This window comes from Hyperolius riggenbachi, chromosome 8 (assembly GCF_040937935.1).
Source record: "Hyperolius riggenbachi isolate aHypRig1 chromosome 8, aHypRig1.pri, whole genome shotgun sequence".
In the NCBI taxonomy this organism is placed as follows: Eukaryota; Metazoa; Chordata; class Amphibia; order Anura; family Hyperoliidae; genus Hyperolius; species Hyperolius riggenbachi.
The window spans coordinates 234399595-234416018 of NC_090653.1; the positions used below are offsets into that span (position 1 = coordinate 234399595).

The 16424-nt window shown below is 44.0% G+C and overlaps 1 protein-coding gene across 7 annotated transcripts in view; it reads left to right on the forward strand.

Moving 5' to 3' along the window:
- DUSP9 (dual specificity phosphatase 9) overlaps positions 1 to 16424 on the forward strand; it is a 264483-nt gene that overhangs the window by 234189 nt on the left and 13870 nt on the right. For all 7 annotated transcript variants that reach the window (XM_068249772.1, XM_068249777.1, XM_068249774.1 and 4 more), the window contains one exon: positions 7873 to 8316. In XM_068249772.1, the coding sequence (XP_068105873.1) occupies positions 7873 to 8316 (444 nt within the window). The remainder of the gene's footprint in view (positions 1 to 7872; positions 8317 to 16424) is intronic.

A 16424-nucleotide genomic window follows, 5' to 3' on the forward strand; every position in this document is an offset into this window, starting at 1 on the left:
CCCCCTTAAGGCCCCTCAGTCTCTCGCCGTCTCTCCGGGTGGCTCCTGTCCCTACAGTACGGCCCAGTAACCTGGCCGAGTCACGCTTTGTCGCACATGCTCGGCTGGGAGCGCTTGTGCAGTACTACTGTGACGGCGCAGATTGCTGCTAGTGATGGGAGTGCGACTGGCGAGCGCATGCGTGATGATGCATGACTCGGCCAGGTTACCGTGAGTCAACCCCTACTGATTTGTCTGTGAGCCAGATATAGCCATCAGAAGAGCCACATCTGGCTCCCGAGCCATAGGTTCTCTACTCCTGATCTACAAGCTTCCCATGCCATGCTCTGGACCATCCTCGCTTCCCGGGACCCTCCAGCTGAATGGGATTGCTCTTCTCTTCTGGCATGAGCGTGGTCATCCCAGATAGCAGGGCTTATACTAGCTATACTTGCTAGTTTAGCACTGCCCTTTTAACTTCCTCCGCTGCTATTTTCCACAATGTGGTGGCCTGCTCTTCCCCCAAACCCTAGTCTTTTGTGTAGGAGCTCTTAATATTGCTTTGCAATGTCCCAGCTCTCAAACACTGATGCTTACCAGTGGAATAGAAACAGGGGATGCATGGGTTGCGACCACACCGGGGACCCTGGACCAGAGGTGCCCACTGGGGGCTCTCCTTCGACCACAGTATTAGCTCTTCATAGGTGCTATGCTGGTATTGAACACCTTTATATGTGCATTTCATTGTGGTAATCCTTAGTTTCCTTTCTCTGATTACACCTCTCTGAAATTGCAGCTGCTCTTGGTAGGTTTTGGGGCTCCAAATCAATACAGTGGTTGGGACCCCATGTAAGATTTGCATTAGAGCCCCAAGTTCCTTAGCTATGCCACTGATGCTTACATTAATCTATGGGGAGCACTAACCAGCTAAAGGAGTAGAAAGGCAGCAATCAGAACTACCCTACTGCATTGAAAGCTGTGGCCAGTAATCTAAGGAGGTTGGAATAGCTGCGTATTAGATTTACCCATTGGTAGAGTGTTTACCAGCTTCTAGCTGTGTGAGATACAAAATTCCACTTTTACGTCTTTATATGGCTGCAGCCATGTAAAGGCATAAAAGAAGACTTTCAAAGCCAAAGAAGCTGGAAGCCTGGCGGTATTTGTCGTCTGTGTATGTTAAGCCGTTTTTCTTTACTTTTTTCTTTTGCCAAATCACAGTCAGTGACCTAATTTGGAGGTAAGCACCCTACTTTAATCATTTTATAAATCCCAGACGTTACTTGTATAATTATTCCACTTACCATGCACAGCGCCGTTTGGGTATTTTGGGGTCACTGCAGAAAATAACTGCTCTTTTTCCCTTGGAGGGAACTGTATACATAGATCTATGAGGAGACGGCCCCACATGGTTTCCTATAGTATAGTAAGAGCATGGGATAAGTTCTCATACATTACAAGGGGATTTGTGGGATAAGAAAGGGATACACCGCTTCACTCAGATATACACAGAGCTGGACCTAGGCAGCCTGGACCAATGACAAGATGAATGAAAAGGAAGGTCCGCTTCAATGTCTTCCGATATTTTATTGGGGACTTATCCCGAAACAGCAGAACAAACACAGAACTGACATGTTTCGGACCCAATCTGGTCCTTATTCATAGCCAAGAATAAAGACCATATTGGGCCGAAACATGTCAGCTCTGTGTTTGTTCTGCTGTTTCGGGATAAGTCCCCAATAAAATATCGGAAGACATTGAAGCGGACCTTCCTCTTCATTCATCTTGGGATTTGTGTGACCTGCTTCTTTCAAAGTCTCTACGTGCAGCAATCACAGTAAGGGTGGCCACACACCTTACAATTTTCTTTACTTTGATTCATTTCAGACAATCCAATCCATTTTTTTCGTTTGATTAGAAGTTTTATAGACATGTTAGATTCAAAGGACCACTATTCTAAATTGTAAAATTTAGAATACATGTAAATGCATACACATGAGAAGCATGTTTCTACTAGAGTAAAATAAGCCATAAATTGCTTTTCTTCTATGTTGCAATCACTCGCAGTAGGTAGTAGAAATCTGACAGAACTGACAGGTTTGGACTAGTCCATCTCCTCATGGGGAATTTTTAGTATTTTGTTATAAAATATATATATATATATTATGTTTTACAAAAGCAGTCTCTGGAAGGGATGTATACAAAGATGCCGGCTGCCCCCTCTACCTGTTTGCACACCATTTTGGCAGTTAGACTGAGCAACCGCCACTCACTAAGTGCTTTTGAAATAAACAAAACCCTTAAATCCCCCATGAGGAGATGGGCAAGTCCAAAATCTGTCAAGTTTTTTTTTTGTTTTTTTTTTAGGTTTTTTTTGCAACATTGGATTTTTATTGAAAAAAATGAATACAAACTGTGTACATGCCTAAAATCAGTACATTGCTTCAGACACACACCTGTCAGTTGCCATATTTTACTATTTTAGAGATAGTCCTTTAACACACACGTGTTCAAGATTGCTGCCATTTCAGGAAAAAAGATCATAAATGTTGAAAACGTTGGTTGGTTAGAAAACCCGCCTGCATGGCAACCTTTTACTCAGTAACTGATCATTTTGCATTTTCATAGAACTATATTTCCCACTGTGACATTTATCACTATATTCCATCTCTGCACATCTATCAATATCTCATATTTCATTTGCTGTTTAGCATTACAATTACCACTGAACACCACATTGCTACTACCTGCATTTATCAGACTTTATTTTGCTACAAACAACTTGATTTTTGTTTATTAATTACATAAATAAAGCAAGTACAGCAAAGTCCCCGCTATCCGGAACTCAGGCACCCGTAAGTCTCAACTAACCGGCATGCCTGAGGGGATAACAGGGGCTCTGTTTTGGGGGTTTTGCAGGGATTAAAATGCTGTATTTTTTGACTATAAGACTCACTTTTTCTCCCCCAAAAGTGAGGAAAGAAATCACTGCACATTATAGTCTAAATGCAGGGAGTTCCTGACTTGTGAAGCCTGCCAATACGAACCTCCAACCTGCCGCAATGTCGGGGACTTCCTGTACTGTGCCCATGCAGAGGAGGACATGGGGGGACAAATGGAGGACACAGGGGGACACAAGGGGGCATAGAGGAGGACACAAAGGGAACACAGGAAGACACGAGGCGGACACAGGGAAACACAAGTGGTACAAGGGGGAATGAGGTACAAAGGGGGCATAATCCACAAGATGCACCAGGTTTAGTATATATTTTTTCCGCTGGTTTTTGTCCTCTAAACCTAGGTGCGTCTTATGGTCAGGAACGTCTTATAGTCCGAAAAATACGGTACTCACCGAGCCTCCAGCTACGTTCTTCTAACCTTCCGGTAGCTCCTGGTGGCTTTCTGGCATATGTGCCTGGCAAAGTGGCCACCTATACGCTCATCATTCCCAACTGTTCTTGTTTTGGAGCCAAAAATGTGTGTCCCTCTTTCCTCCTCAGTTGCCCCTCTTTCATCTTTTATATACCACTAGTAGACCCAAGCCCGATTAAAAACGGGCTCTAGGGTCTGTTTCTCACCACCGCCTGCTGCATGTTACTGCTCACGTGCGCACACCTGGTGCATGCGCGCTCCTGCCGCACACGTGCGTGCGCGCACACCCGCCGCACACCCGACCGTCCGCTCACAAGCCCGCCCGGCTCCCTGGCCCCGTCCTCCTGTCTCTATGGGGTTGGGTCCGTGCTGCGCACATGCGCAGTAGCAAAAACCACGGACCAGCTACACAGAGACAGCACACGCAGGGACACAGGGGTTTTATTACAGAGTATTCAGGGCAACTACATGTGGTATTTAACTAATAAAAATGTGAAAACTTTATTCCCAGCATCTAATTTATTATTATTATTATTGATCTATATAGCGCCAGCATATTCTGTACAACAAAATACAAGGTATAACAATACAAAATAAAAAATACAACAGTTAAAGAGAACCCGAGGTGGGGTTCTGACAATGCTATCCACATACAGAGGCTGGGTCTGCTTATATTGCCCAGCCTCTGTTGCTATCCAGCAGCGGCAGCTCCACAGATTGTGAACGGTTTCAGGCTGAAATCGATTCACAATCTGTTTGCAGTAAAGGTGGCCATACGATCCCTCTCTGATCAGATTCGATCAGAGAGGGATCTATCTGTTGGTCGAATCTGATGGCAAATCGACCAGGGCCACCTTTAATTCTTCCTGGCAGCTGCATTTTGCTATGCTTCCATATCTCCAGCTTCCAGTCACGTGACATGCATTTGGAGTCAGAGGTATGCAGCATAGCGCATGTGGCTGTCAGGAAAACACCTGAAGCAGGTAAATATTAAACTGCTTCACTGCTCTACTTTGCAGATTGGGGATGAGCCCCTAACGGTCGCTATGGTTATGCCACTTAGTTTTCAGACTGTTCAATAAATGTTAAATCATAATCAACAATTTGGCCCACGACTTAGACTGTGTTTTAGATTTTGGCTCCTTACATGATCGAGTTTGACACCACTGGTCTAAACGATTAAGGGATAGGACAGTAGGCGTAGGGAAGCTGTGTGAGATGGCAAAATGATGGTCAGTGGCAAAAGTGAGATAGTACGTTTTCTTAAAGGGTAAGTGTGGGTGAGTGGTGGATATGTTGAGGGAGGGCATTTAAGAGGAGAGGAGAGGATCAAGAGAAGTCTTGTAATCAGGACTGGGGGGAAAAGGTGATCAGAGAGGAAGACAGACGTATATCGTTAGCAGAGCGAAGATTGCCTGTAGGATGGTATCTGGAAATAAGTTTATTTAGGTTGTAAAGTGCTTTGTAGGCAAGTCGGGATTTTGAATTTGTGCAACTGGCAGTTATGTGTTTTTATTTCAGGTATCCTATTTATGGAGGTTGTTCTAAACGTCTATAAACGTTTGATAAACGTTTGATAATCTGCATATTGCTAATTAATTCTTAGTGGCTTCATGAGGCTTAATGAGCCGTGTAGGTCCTTGTCTCCTGGACCGCGGAAGGTTCCGTGTAGCTGCTCCGCTTTCAGTGCAGAGGTCTTGCGATGTCACACGTACCTCCGCACCAAACCGTGACATTACATCCGCCGAGTGGAGGTGTTAATTTGCGGTTTCTATTTGCGGCCTTCGATAACAAGCTACAAGATATTAAAGCAGCATACAGGCATTCCAATTACGGCCCATTCATATGCTGCTTCCAGCGCTTTAATCAGAATGGTGAGAAAGCGCCTTCCAGTTACCAGGAAACAGTCCAGTTTGGGAGCAGAGCAGAGCCAGAGAAAGCAGCAATACAGACAATTAGGACTAATTATAGAACACGGACATGTGTTCTAACGTTATCTAACAGAGCAGCCCACACAATAGATGGAGTTAACCCTGCGCTTGTTTACCCGACGAGAAATTAAGTATTTTCATTTGCGTTCGGGTAGAGGGAAGACCGTACACTCTTTTCAGCAAATTATACAATTACAAACGTGAGCTCAGTTGCTGCCATATGGTGGGACAAATTGGAATTCAAGTTCAGATGAAAGCGGAAGTGTGGGTTGATGGAAAAATCCCTTTATGATGCCTTTGTGCAGTGCCAAGCTCTTGTACCTTTGTGATTTCATTCAAAGCTGCTGAGAGTTCTGCAGAGCAGCATTGTAAATCCCATCCTGTGAGCTTGTAGCGGACTGCCTCCTCTTCCACGGTGACAGCAGCTGAGAAGGCCATGATATATGTACTCCTGTTGACACCCGCAGCACCCTGTCTCGCTGTCCACTGTTTGTCGCTGCAATTAAGCAACCATAGATAGCATATACTGCATGGCTGTTTGAGCCCTGCTCCCAGGGACGTTTTTAGGCATAGACAAACCAGGCAGATGCTTGGAGTGAGACCTGCAGGAGGGAGCACCACAGAGCTTTATGGAATTCTTAGGCTGTGTTCCCTCTAGAGCAGAAATCAGACATTTTTTGTGAAGTGTATGCAAAGTAATTGGTTCTGCTTGTTAGCATAACGATGATATGGAAGTTGCTATTAAGGCCAAAAAGAGGAACATTTCTTTGGAAGAACTTGCATCCTCTCGACCTTCTGCATAAATATGCTTAGCACCACTTTTATGAATTCACTGCTGATGTTGCTTTGGGCACCCTCTAGTTTTTGGACCTCTCAGTTGCCTCCTGATTGGCTAGCATAGAAAATGTTACTCTGTATATTTGCTGACAACTAGCTTGGATGCAGGTGAGGACTGTTATGACAAATGTGTCCGCCATTTTGGACATACAGCTGGAGACACGTCCATAGTTTGGTCATCTTAACCATCACTGCTCTGCTTTGCTGGGAGGGTTTCCAACCATAGCTCATCCACTCAGCATGACACACTGTTTTATTAATGACGGGTCTGATTGCTTCCTCAGTGTTAGGGTAGGTACATGAGTACATTTGAAATCGAAACACCCCCCCCCCCTCCCCCCCGCCAGCTAATCCCTGTGATCGCTGATCACTGCTGAGGCAATGGAGGGGACAGCAGATCGCAGCGCTGTACAAGTAAATAGTCTAACAGTCTGCCGCTCAGAGACTAAAGGAGGGGCGGAGCTCGCCCCCCCGAGCAGGAGATGCGCGCACAGCCTCTGTACAATCTCCTGCAAACTGCTGCCCCAGGACTTTACGCCGATTGGCGTTATGCGGTCCTGGGGCTGCCGCCACGCCCATCGGCGTGACGCAGTCGGCAAGCAGTTAAAGTGTAACTGTCAGGCAGAAAATCAAAATTCAATGACTTACTTTTATCTGGTAAACAAGTAATGAGGATGCTAACCAGGCAATTCAAAAGTAAAAAATCACTATTACTTTTCTTGTTGATAAATGATCATTCCCCAGTTTACCTGACTCTTATTTGGTACATTGCCGCACAAAGGAAGTTAAAGGGCATGCTGGGTTGTCTTTTTTTGCTTCTTTACTTTCCTCTCAGACTTAACTAATGCAGCCTGATTGGTTGAAGCCTCTCTCCCCCCAATTTTCCCCTCCCACGCCTCTGTTTCTCTCTGGGGGCCATATGCAATTCTTTCTCCTAGGAGTTTTCTCCTAGGAGAGAATTTTTCATCTTCTATTTTAAATAACTTTTCGGCACTTTTCAACTAAAAAAGTACCAAAAAGTAAATGAAAAAGTACTATCAAAATTATTTTGAGCATTTTCTTGCTTTCTGGTGGCTTAAAAGGCATTTTATTGAGAAGTTTAAAAATATCACCTAGGAGAAAAAAAAAAGTGAATTGCATATGGGCCTGTATGGCCAATATTTCTCATGCTGAGACAATGCACTTTCTATTGCAGAGCTGGGTGGGAATCTATGACGACCGGGAGGAGGGTGGGCAATGCATACACAATCAGGCAGAGGAGAGTAAGGGAGCAAATGACATAAGGATCGGCTTCAAGATAGACACAGTTAAAATGGAGAATCCTAAGAAGGATCTTCTCTTTTTTTTACTATGGAAAAATCACTAAAAACAAAACGTGAACAGTGTAATACATATGTTATGTAAGTGGAGCAAGTATGTATCTACTTATATTTGGGGGGGGGGGGGGGTTCTGATATAGTATAGCTGACAGCTCCTCATTAATGATGAACTATCACTAATCACTTTAATAGTTTTGTTTCCATTTTTCCACTCCTTGCCCCTCCCATGGAAGCTACATCATTGTCCTTTCTTCATCAACTCATCAACCATACAATAAGCTGTTGTAGGCTAACTTCATAGACTAGGCTGTTGCCTATTGATTCATCTGTAGCTATTGAATTTGCCGGACACCACTAACATTTCAACAGCTTATCTTACTCGCTACATATAGTGTATCTTCCTGTGTTTTTAATATGTCATCCTTTGCTTTTCCCAGGTGGTTTCAGCAAGTTCCAGGCAGAATTTCCTCACCATTGTGAAACCAACCTGGATTCCACCAGTTGTGCCAGTAGCTCACCTCTGCCCCCAACACCGGTGCTAGGTCTTGGGGGTCTCTGCATTGCCTCGGACTGCTCTGACGTTGAGTCTGACCTTGATCGGGAGCCACTGAGTGCTATGGACTCTGAAGGCATGAGCCCCCGCAACCAGCCTCCATCATTCCCTGTACAGATTTTGCCACATTTGTACCTTGGCAGCGCAAGGGATTCTGGGAACATGGACACTTTGGCCAAACTGGGGATCCGTTATATACTGAATGTTACCCCGAACCTACCTAACATCTTTGAGAAAGATGGAGACTTCCATTACAAGCAGATTCCTATTTCCGATCACTGGAGTCAGAACTTGTCTCAGTTTTTCCCAGAAGCCATTGAGTTTATTGGTGAGTACACAGCTGAAAAATATGTATGGTTACAGCAATGTTAATGATCCCCATGGCTCTCTCAGTATCCTTCCAAGGAAGAACATAAACTTTTTTCTGGTACAGTTTCCAATCATAAAATGAAATTGAAAGCCCCTCTTGACTTTCCCCTCTACTCCCTCCTACGCTCTGCCACACAGCAATGAAATAATACGTTAGAAATCGTTAAAATAAAAACCTTAAAAATACCGTAAAATAATTGTTAAAGCCGACCTGAACTCAGAACTTCCTCTCTGCTCTAAAAGATAAGCAACAGCATAATATTTTTAAAGAAAAAAACATTTCTTTGTTTAGCTGATACAAATCCTGCAATAAATCTGCAGTGTGTCTACTTCTTGCTTTCATGCAAGCAGACATAGGGTAAACATCCTGTGTTTACAAATCTGCTGCTCTGCCGAGGCAGCCAACTGACACAGCACTAAGAGATCAAATTACAGTTGTGATTAGCCACAGATGAGAGGGAATTAGACAGGCTAAACTCTCTAAATACATACAGGGTGCATTTCACTTTTCTTCTGTCCTGTGCAAGAGTTCAGGTCCACTTTTAATGAGAACTGTAGTGTGAGGTATATGGAGGCTGCCATATTTATTTCATTTTAAGCAATACCAGTTGCCTGGCAGCCCTGCTGGTTTATTTGGCTGAAGAAGTGTTTGAATCACGCCAGAAACAAGCATGCAGCTAATCTTGTCATATCTGTCAAAATTGTCAGAAACACCTGATCTGCTGCATGCTCAGGGCCTATGGCTGAATGTATTAGAGGCAGAGGATTAGCAGGATAGCCAGGCAACTGGTATTGCTTAAATGGAAACAAATATGGCAGCCTCCATATACCTCTCACTACAGTTCTCCTTTAAATGATACCCAAAGCGACATGTGACATGATGAGATAGACGTGTATGTACAGTGCCTACCACACACATAACTATGCTGTGTTCCTTTTTTTTCTTTCTCTGCCTGAAAGAGTTAAATATCAGGTATGTAAGTGGCTGACTCAGTCCTGACTCAGACGGGAAGTGACTACAGTGTGACCCTCACTGATAAGAAATTCCCCTTTTTATCTGTTTCTTGCTCTCAGAAGCCATTTTCTGCTAGGAAAGTGTTTTGTAGTTGGAATTTCTTATCAGTGTGGGTCACACTGTAGTCACTTCCTGTCTGAGTCAGGACTGAGTCAGCCACTTGCATACCTGATATTTAACTCTTTCAGGCAGAGAAATAAAAAAAAAGAACACAGCATAGTTATTTGTGTGGTAGGCACTGTACATACACATGTCTATCTCATCATGTCACATGTCACTTCGGGTATCCTTTAAGTGAACCATGGTACTTCTTGGTCTTTCTTGAGGAACTTTCAGGCTTCCCTTTGCAGCCTTCCACCATTAACCCTACATCCCTACACCCAATCCCCCCCTCCCACAAAAAAATGGGCACTCCCCCACCCTTCCCCCAGACCCACTGGACCAGTGAATGACAGGCAGCTCAGACGCACCCCCTACTGTTTGAGAGGATTGCTAAATGGCAGGTTGCTCACATCTCTCCTTCCCAGTTTTTTTGTTGTTTTTTTTGCTGTCAATGAGCTTGATTCACAAAGCCGTGCTAACGCATAGCATGGCCTTGCTATGCTTTGCGCGCATGCGTTGCGCATAAAACTTTACGCGCGCTATAGCCAATGTTTGCGCACATTCACGCGGCACAACACATGCAAAAGTACACGTTGCACAGCGTAACCGTGCGCAGATGTTTGTTATAGCGCGTAAAGTTTTATGCGCTGTGAAACGCGCGCGAAGCATAGCGCGGCCATGCTATGACTTAGCACGGCTTTGTGAATCAAGCCCAGTGTCTCCAACTTGGAGAATTTCACTCAGGTTTTGTCTTGGTAGAAGGTTGGTATTTCTTTCCAACAGGGACAAAACAGTGTTAGTGGTAAATACATACAGCCCGCATCAAGTTTTCACATTTTCCCTTGTCTCTAGGACTACCAACATTCATATCAAAGGTTTGGAAGTCCATAGATTACCCAGAGAAAGGAAGTGAGGGAAATCTACCGAAATGGAGACAGTAACAGCACTAAACACCTAGAAGTGTTTCCAACCATTTCCACACTTTCCAAAATTGAAGTTATTTTGAGGCAAACCCACAATACAAACAAAGCAGGTGGTGAAAAGCGACATAATCACAGGTACACCGACATTAAATATAACATGTTTGAATCTTATGTAGTTCTAGAGATATCAATATATATAATTAAAGGATAACTGTAGTGAGACGTATACGGGGGCTGCCGTATTGGTATTTCCTTTTAAGCAATACAAGTTGCCTGGCAGCCCTGCTGGTCCATTTAGCTGCAGTAGTGCCTAAATCACACCAGAAACAAACATGCAGCAAATCTTATCAGATTTGACAAAAATGTCAGAAACCTCTTATCTGCTGCATGCTTGTTCAGGGTCTTAACCTTAAAGTATTAGAGACAACGGATCAGTAGGATAGCCAGGTAACTGGTATTGCTTAAAAGGAAATAAACATGGCAGCCTCCATATCCCTCTCACTACAGTTGTCTTTTAAATTGTACCTGAGACAAGATCTCAGGTACCATACTTACCTGGGGCTTCCTTAAGGCCACTACACTTGTCCCTCGCCGTCTCCCCAGGTGACTCCTGTCACCCGCAACTGTCCCCAAAAGCCTGCCCTTGTCACCCTCCATTGTGCGAACCCGGCCAGGCGCGCTCCCCCATCGCACTACTGCAGCTACGAGCATTTTGCGGTTGCGCAGGTGCATAATGCTCCCAGGAACGGGAGTGTGACGGGGAGTGCGCATGCAAGCGCGATTTGGCCAGGCTTTCTGGCTGAATTGCGGGTGAGACGGCGAGGGATGATCAGTTTTAAGGGGGCTTAAAGTGAACACCCTCATGTATTTTACCATATAGATCAGTGGGTACATTAGAGAAAACACCTACCTTGCTTTCTGTTTCATTCTGCACTGCACAGCTTGCTTCTATTCAGCCCTGATAAAATCCCTGACTGAGCATTCAGGCTGGCTTTGCTATAATGACTCAGCTATAATAATTCCTGATCAGACCCAGCAGGGAGCAGGCTTGGACTTGAAAAGACATGAGAGAACACAGACTGAGCTATAAATATTCCTGAGCAAAGCTGAATGCTCAGTCGGGGATTTTATCAGGGCTGAATAGAAGCAAGCTGTGCAGTGAAGAATGAAACAGAAAGCAAGGTAGGTGTTTTCTCTAATGTTCCCACTGATATATATATGGTAAAATACATGAGGGTGCTTCGTCTCTGGTTCCCTATAAGGAAGCCCCAGGTAAGTATGGAACCTGAGACACTACTCGTCTCAGGTGAAACTGAGAGCTGAGCTGCTAAGGATCCCTACTGGCCAGTAAAGCTGCTCATCACATTCAGTTACAAATAGGGAGTCTTGAAAAATCAAAGTGAAGAGACGTGACCTGACACCATTGGCTACAGAACTCATTTGGATTTCATTCTCCAGGACATATCTCTGCAACAACAACAAAAATGGTTTTGTCTGTAAGTAGCCCTATTATAACAAACTCAATCATCATAAAGGGTGACTGCAGGCAAATACGTTATGTTACTTTTCAGAACTAAAAGTCATATGAATTAAAAAATGTCTTGGTCTAAAGTCCATTGTAGTTTTGCTTGAGAGATGAGTGCAATAAGTCGCTCATCAATTCTTTTTACGAGATTGCTGTTACATTACACAAGTGAGGTCTCAGAGACACATACATGAAAACAGGGCATCCGGAAATTTGGGCACCCAGAAATTGCCCATAGTGGAATATCGGTAAATTTTCCAATATTCTACTCTTGCAGTGCTAATGATTATCGGTTATAGCTACCGATGCTTCACTACAGTAAAACCTAACCCAATTCTCTCAACCCAACCCTCCTTCTATTGACGCCCAACCTTGATAGCTCCCCTGGACACCGCCGACGCCTAACTTTAACCGCTCCCCCTACACCCAGCCTTACCTTCCCCCTGCCCCCCACTCCCCCCCCCCCACCACCACCACGTAACCTTAAAGTGTACCTGAGATGAGTCAAAATAAAAGATTATACATACCTGGGGCTTCTTCCAACCTCCTTCAGGCTGATCATACCCTCAACGTTCTCCTCCACCGATGTCCGCCGTCCTGCGCCTGCTCTGACTTCCGAAGTTACCAGGCCGCTTAGCGCAGGATCCAGGCGGTGGAGGAGGACAGCGAGGGACCGATCAGACTGAAGAGGGCTGGAGAAAGCCCCAGGCATGTATAACATTTTTATTTTGACTCATCTCAGATTTACGTTAGCCTACCCGCATTTCACATGCCTAACCTTAACGTCCCATCCCCTGCCTGCGATTCATCCCAAAAAAAAGCAAGCACCCCCTATTTGTAGCTGTATTTTGCTTTGCAGGTCCCCAAATCTACCCACTTTGACACTATTCATATGGGCACCTATGGCAGTGCCCAAAATTCCGTCCATCGTAGGCGGCCAAATTTCCTGTTTCCCTCAAATTCATCCCTTGGAGGTGTGCAGTGCAAAACAGAGTTTGATAATGTCGCTGCATAAACCCTTCCCCATGGCCTTTTGGAAAGAAACTCTTGTTCTGCACAAGTGCTACATCACAGGAGCATTTTTAAACATGTGGAATTTTTTAACTGGACATTGTTTAAATTGGGGAGTAAATATACAGCATGCATTATACATCTGTGACCTGGGAGCTCAGCATCAGTAATAGTATGTCTGTATGTATGTATACGTCTCCATAAAGGAATATGGCATAGACCATGTCACATAATAGCACATAAGAAGTAGTAAATATTCTCAGCATGTCTGTCTGGGCATCTTGAGGACATTTGTGTATACATGTTCTTGAGAATGACCTTGAGTCTGGCTTCAAGCTGCCTCCCGGATAAGGTTACCTTAATGGATGTGCCTCCTCCCCCTTTCTCCGCCACTTATTGCCTTTGTCTGAGAGCTATTTTTACATGACTCCTCTCTGTGGTGTTATAGCATTGTTGTTCGATGAGGACACACAGATTGTTGGATAATGATGGATAGTCCTCTCTTGACGTTGGGGTGAAAAAACTCTTCGCTTCTCCTTGCAGCAAAGCATTGACATTGTATTGTCTACATCACGACACCACAGCTAAACCTTGTCAGGGACAATGAAGGACACTCCACCCTACATTAAAAAATAAAACTCCATGAAGTTCTGATGGGATGGGCACCGAATAAAAAGAGCATTTGTCATTTTAACCTTTTGAAACTTTCTTTGGAGTTCAGCTTGCTTCAGGAGTTACCTGTGCTTCAGTCAGTTCTCTACGTTCCTGGAAGTGATATATTCAAATGCTTGATTGACAACTCCAGAGACAGTAGAGGTAGTGTTGGTGTTTGAATTCGGCATATCACATTTGGAATACCTGAATACTCCCAAAGTTGGAAAGAGGAAGCATTGGAGTCACATGAAGCGCGCCGTGAAGCGCAAGTAGTGACCTACACCTGACCCTGTCCTCTTGCTCAGTACTGAAATGGTGCTGAAGTGTGGTGTGGGAGTATTTGAGTGTTCTGAGCTTGATATGTCAAACACTCAACACTAAGTAGAGGCAACACTTTAAGTTACTTCTGACTGAGAGAACCTGATCATGGTTGTTCGTTCAGCTGGTTAAAGTAGGATAAGCCCACAAAACGGTCCTTCAAACTCATGCCAGAGAAGTCCTTTCTGGTAAACTCAAGCTCGATTTGATTGGGTTCTGAATAAAAATACCATCAGTAATTTATACAATTTATATTTATTCTCTGCCTTTGCAGATAATCTAGTGTCGATCTGCCTTGGTGGATTGACTCGGCTGAATGCTGGCTGAGAACATTGATCTCTCCCTTGTCCTGCCCTCATCATTGCTCACAACACTATCTGCTCCTCTCTAGCAACAGAACATGTACAGCCTTGGAACAAACAGGCACCTGAAGTATCCAGTACCAATCCCTCCTGGGTGACATTCTTTGTCTACCTGGCAAATACTTGAGTGACAGCTTAAAGAGGAACTTCAGTGAAAATAATGTAATAAAAAAAGTGCTTAATTTTTACAATAATTACGGTATGTATAAATGATTTAGTCAGTGTTTGCCCATTGTAAAATCTTTTAAATCCCTGATTTACATTCTGACATTTCATTTTTACTGTTGGCAGCTGATGTAGCTGCTGCATGCTTTTTTGGCAGTTGGAAACCGCTGTAAACAGCTATTTCCCACAATGCAACAAGGTTCACAGACAGGAAACTGCCAGGAATACCACTGTCCTCAGAGTTTCTTGTGGGATGGGTTCCAGCACAATATCAGTCGTACAGCGCCCCCTGATGGTCTGTTTGTGAAAAGGAATGGATTTCTCATGTAAAAGGAGGTATCAGTTACTGATTGGGATAAAGTTCAATTCTTGGTCGGAGTTTCTCTTTAAGAGAGAGAAGAAAGAGAGCGGAGCAGGTGTGTTCTGGCTGGGACAATTTATCACTAGTGAACATTTTAGGGCCCTTTCACGCTTAATGCATTGTATTGAGTTGCGTTGTGTTGCGCAACGCAATGCAACTCAACACAACGCAGTAAAATTGAATGGGAATCATATTAAAAAATAAAAGCCAGATACTTACCTAAGGAGAGGGAAGGCTCTGGGTCCTAATGAGCCTTCCCTCTACTCTCCTGGTGCTCGTTACAGCGCTGGCTCCCCCATAGAAGTATTCTACCAATTTGGTCAAATACTACTCTTTCTGTCGCTGAAGGGAGGCTTCAGGAGCCCAAGTGCTCCCGGAGATGGGCCGCTCCAGACTGCACACGCATGAGCACCCTCTCTCGTACACTTGTGCGTGCGCAGTATGGAGTCGCCTGTCTTTAAGAGGACTCAACTCCCGAAGATTTCTTGCGGTGAGGGATTAAAACGGAGGAGCTGCCGCAGCAACGAGTAGTCCGGAAGAGGAGAGGGAAGGCTCATTAGGATCCAGAGCCTTCCCTCTCCTTAGGTGATTATCTGTTTTTTTTTCTTTTACAATATGGTTCCCATTAGCTTTAATGAAATAGCTCATATACCTTGGGGAATGTATCTTCCTAAAGAAACATGGTCCAAAAAATATTTCCACTAATAGCCATGCTCATGGAGCTGCTGTATGCAGATTTAATGCAAATTGTATGCAGCCTGGAATTTGGCCAATCAAACGTGACAGGAAAGCACATTTGAGTGACGCAGTTCTGAGTTGCATATAATGCAAGCCAGAATTATTACCCTCTCCCTGACCATCCCCACCACCAATCCATCGCTATATGAACATGCTAGGGAAAAAAGTAATTTACACTGCTTTTTACCCTGACAGAAATTAATGTTTATATGTATGTATTCACTTTACCTCACTAGCTATTTTACCCTTACCGCCAAGAGCCATTTTCACGCTCCTTCCATTCATTTGGCCATAACTTTATCAATGCTTATCACACCTATATGATCTTTATCTTGGGGTTTTTCGCCACTTATTAGGCTTTTTTGGGTGATACTTGTTTTCAGTAATTTATTTATTTTATATGCATTTTATAGGGAAAAACAAGGAAAAAATGAAAACAATACACTATTTTTCCAACTACATCCCCTATAGTTTTAAAATAAACAATGCTACTATAGATAAAACCTACATATTGTATTTGCCCATTTGTCCCGGCTATCACAGCATTTAAATGATGTTCCTAGTACAATGTATGGCGTAAGTATGTATTTTTGTACCTTATTAATAATTACAAGCCCTTCTTAGCTAAAATAACAGTAATATACCCTGACATGACATACTGGGTTTTTTGGACTATAAGACTCACTTTTTCTCCCCCAAAAGTGGGGGGGGGGGAAATGTTGCTGCGTCTTATAGTCCAAATTCCTGACTTGTGAACGTCCAAGAATACGAACCTCCAACCCGCCACAATGTTGGGGACTGTGCCCATGCAGAGGAAGACTTGGGGGAAAACGGAGGGCACAGGGGGACACAAAGAGGCATAAAGGAGGACACAAAGGGGACACAAAGGGGCA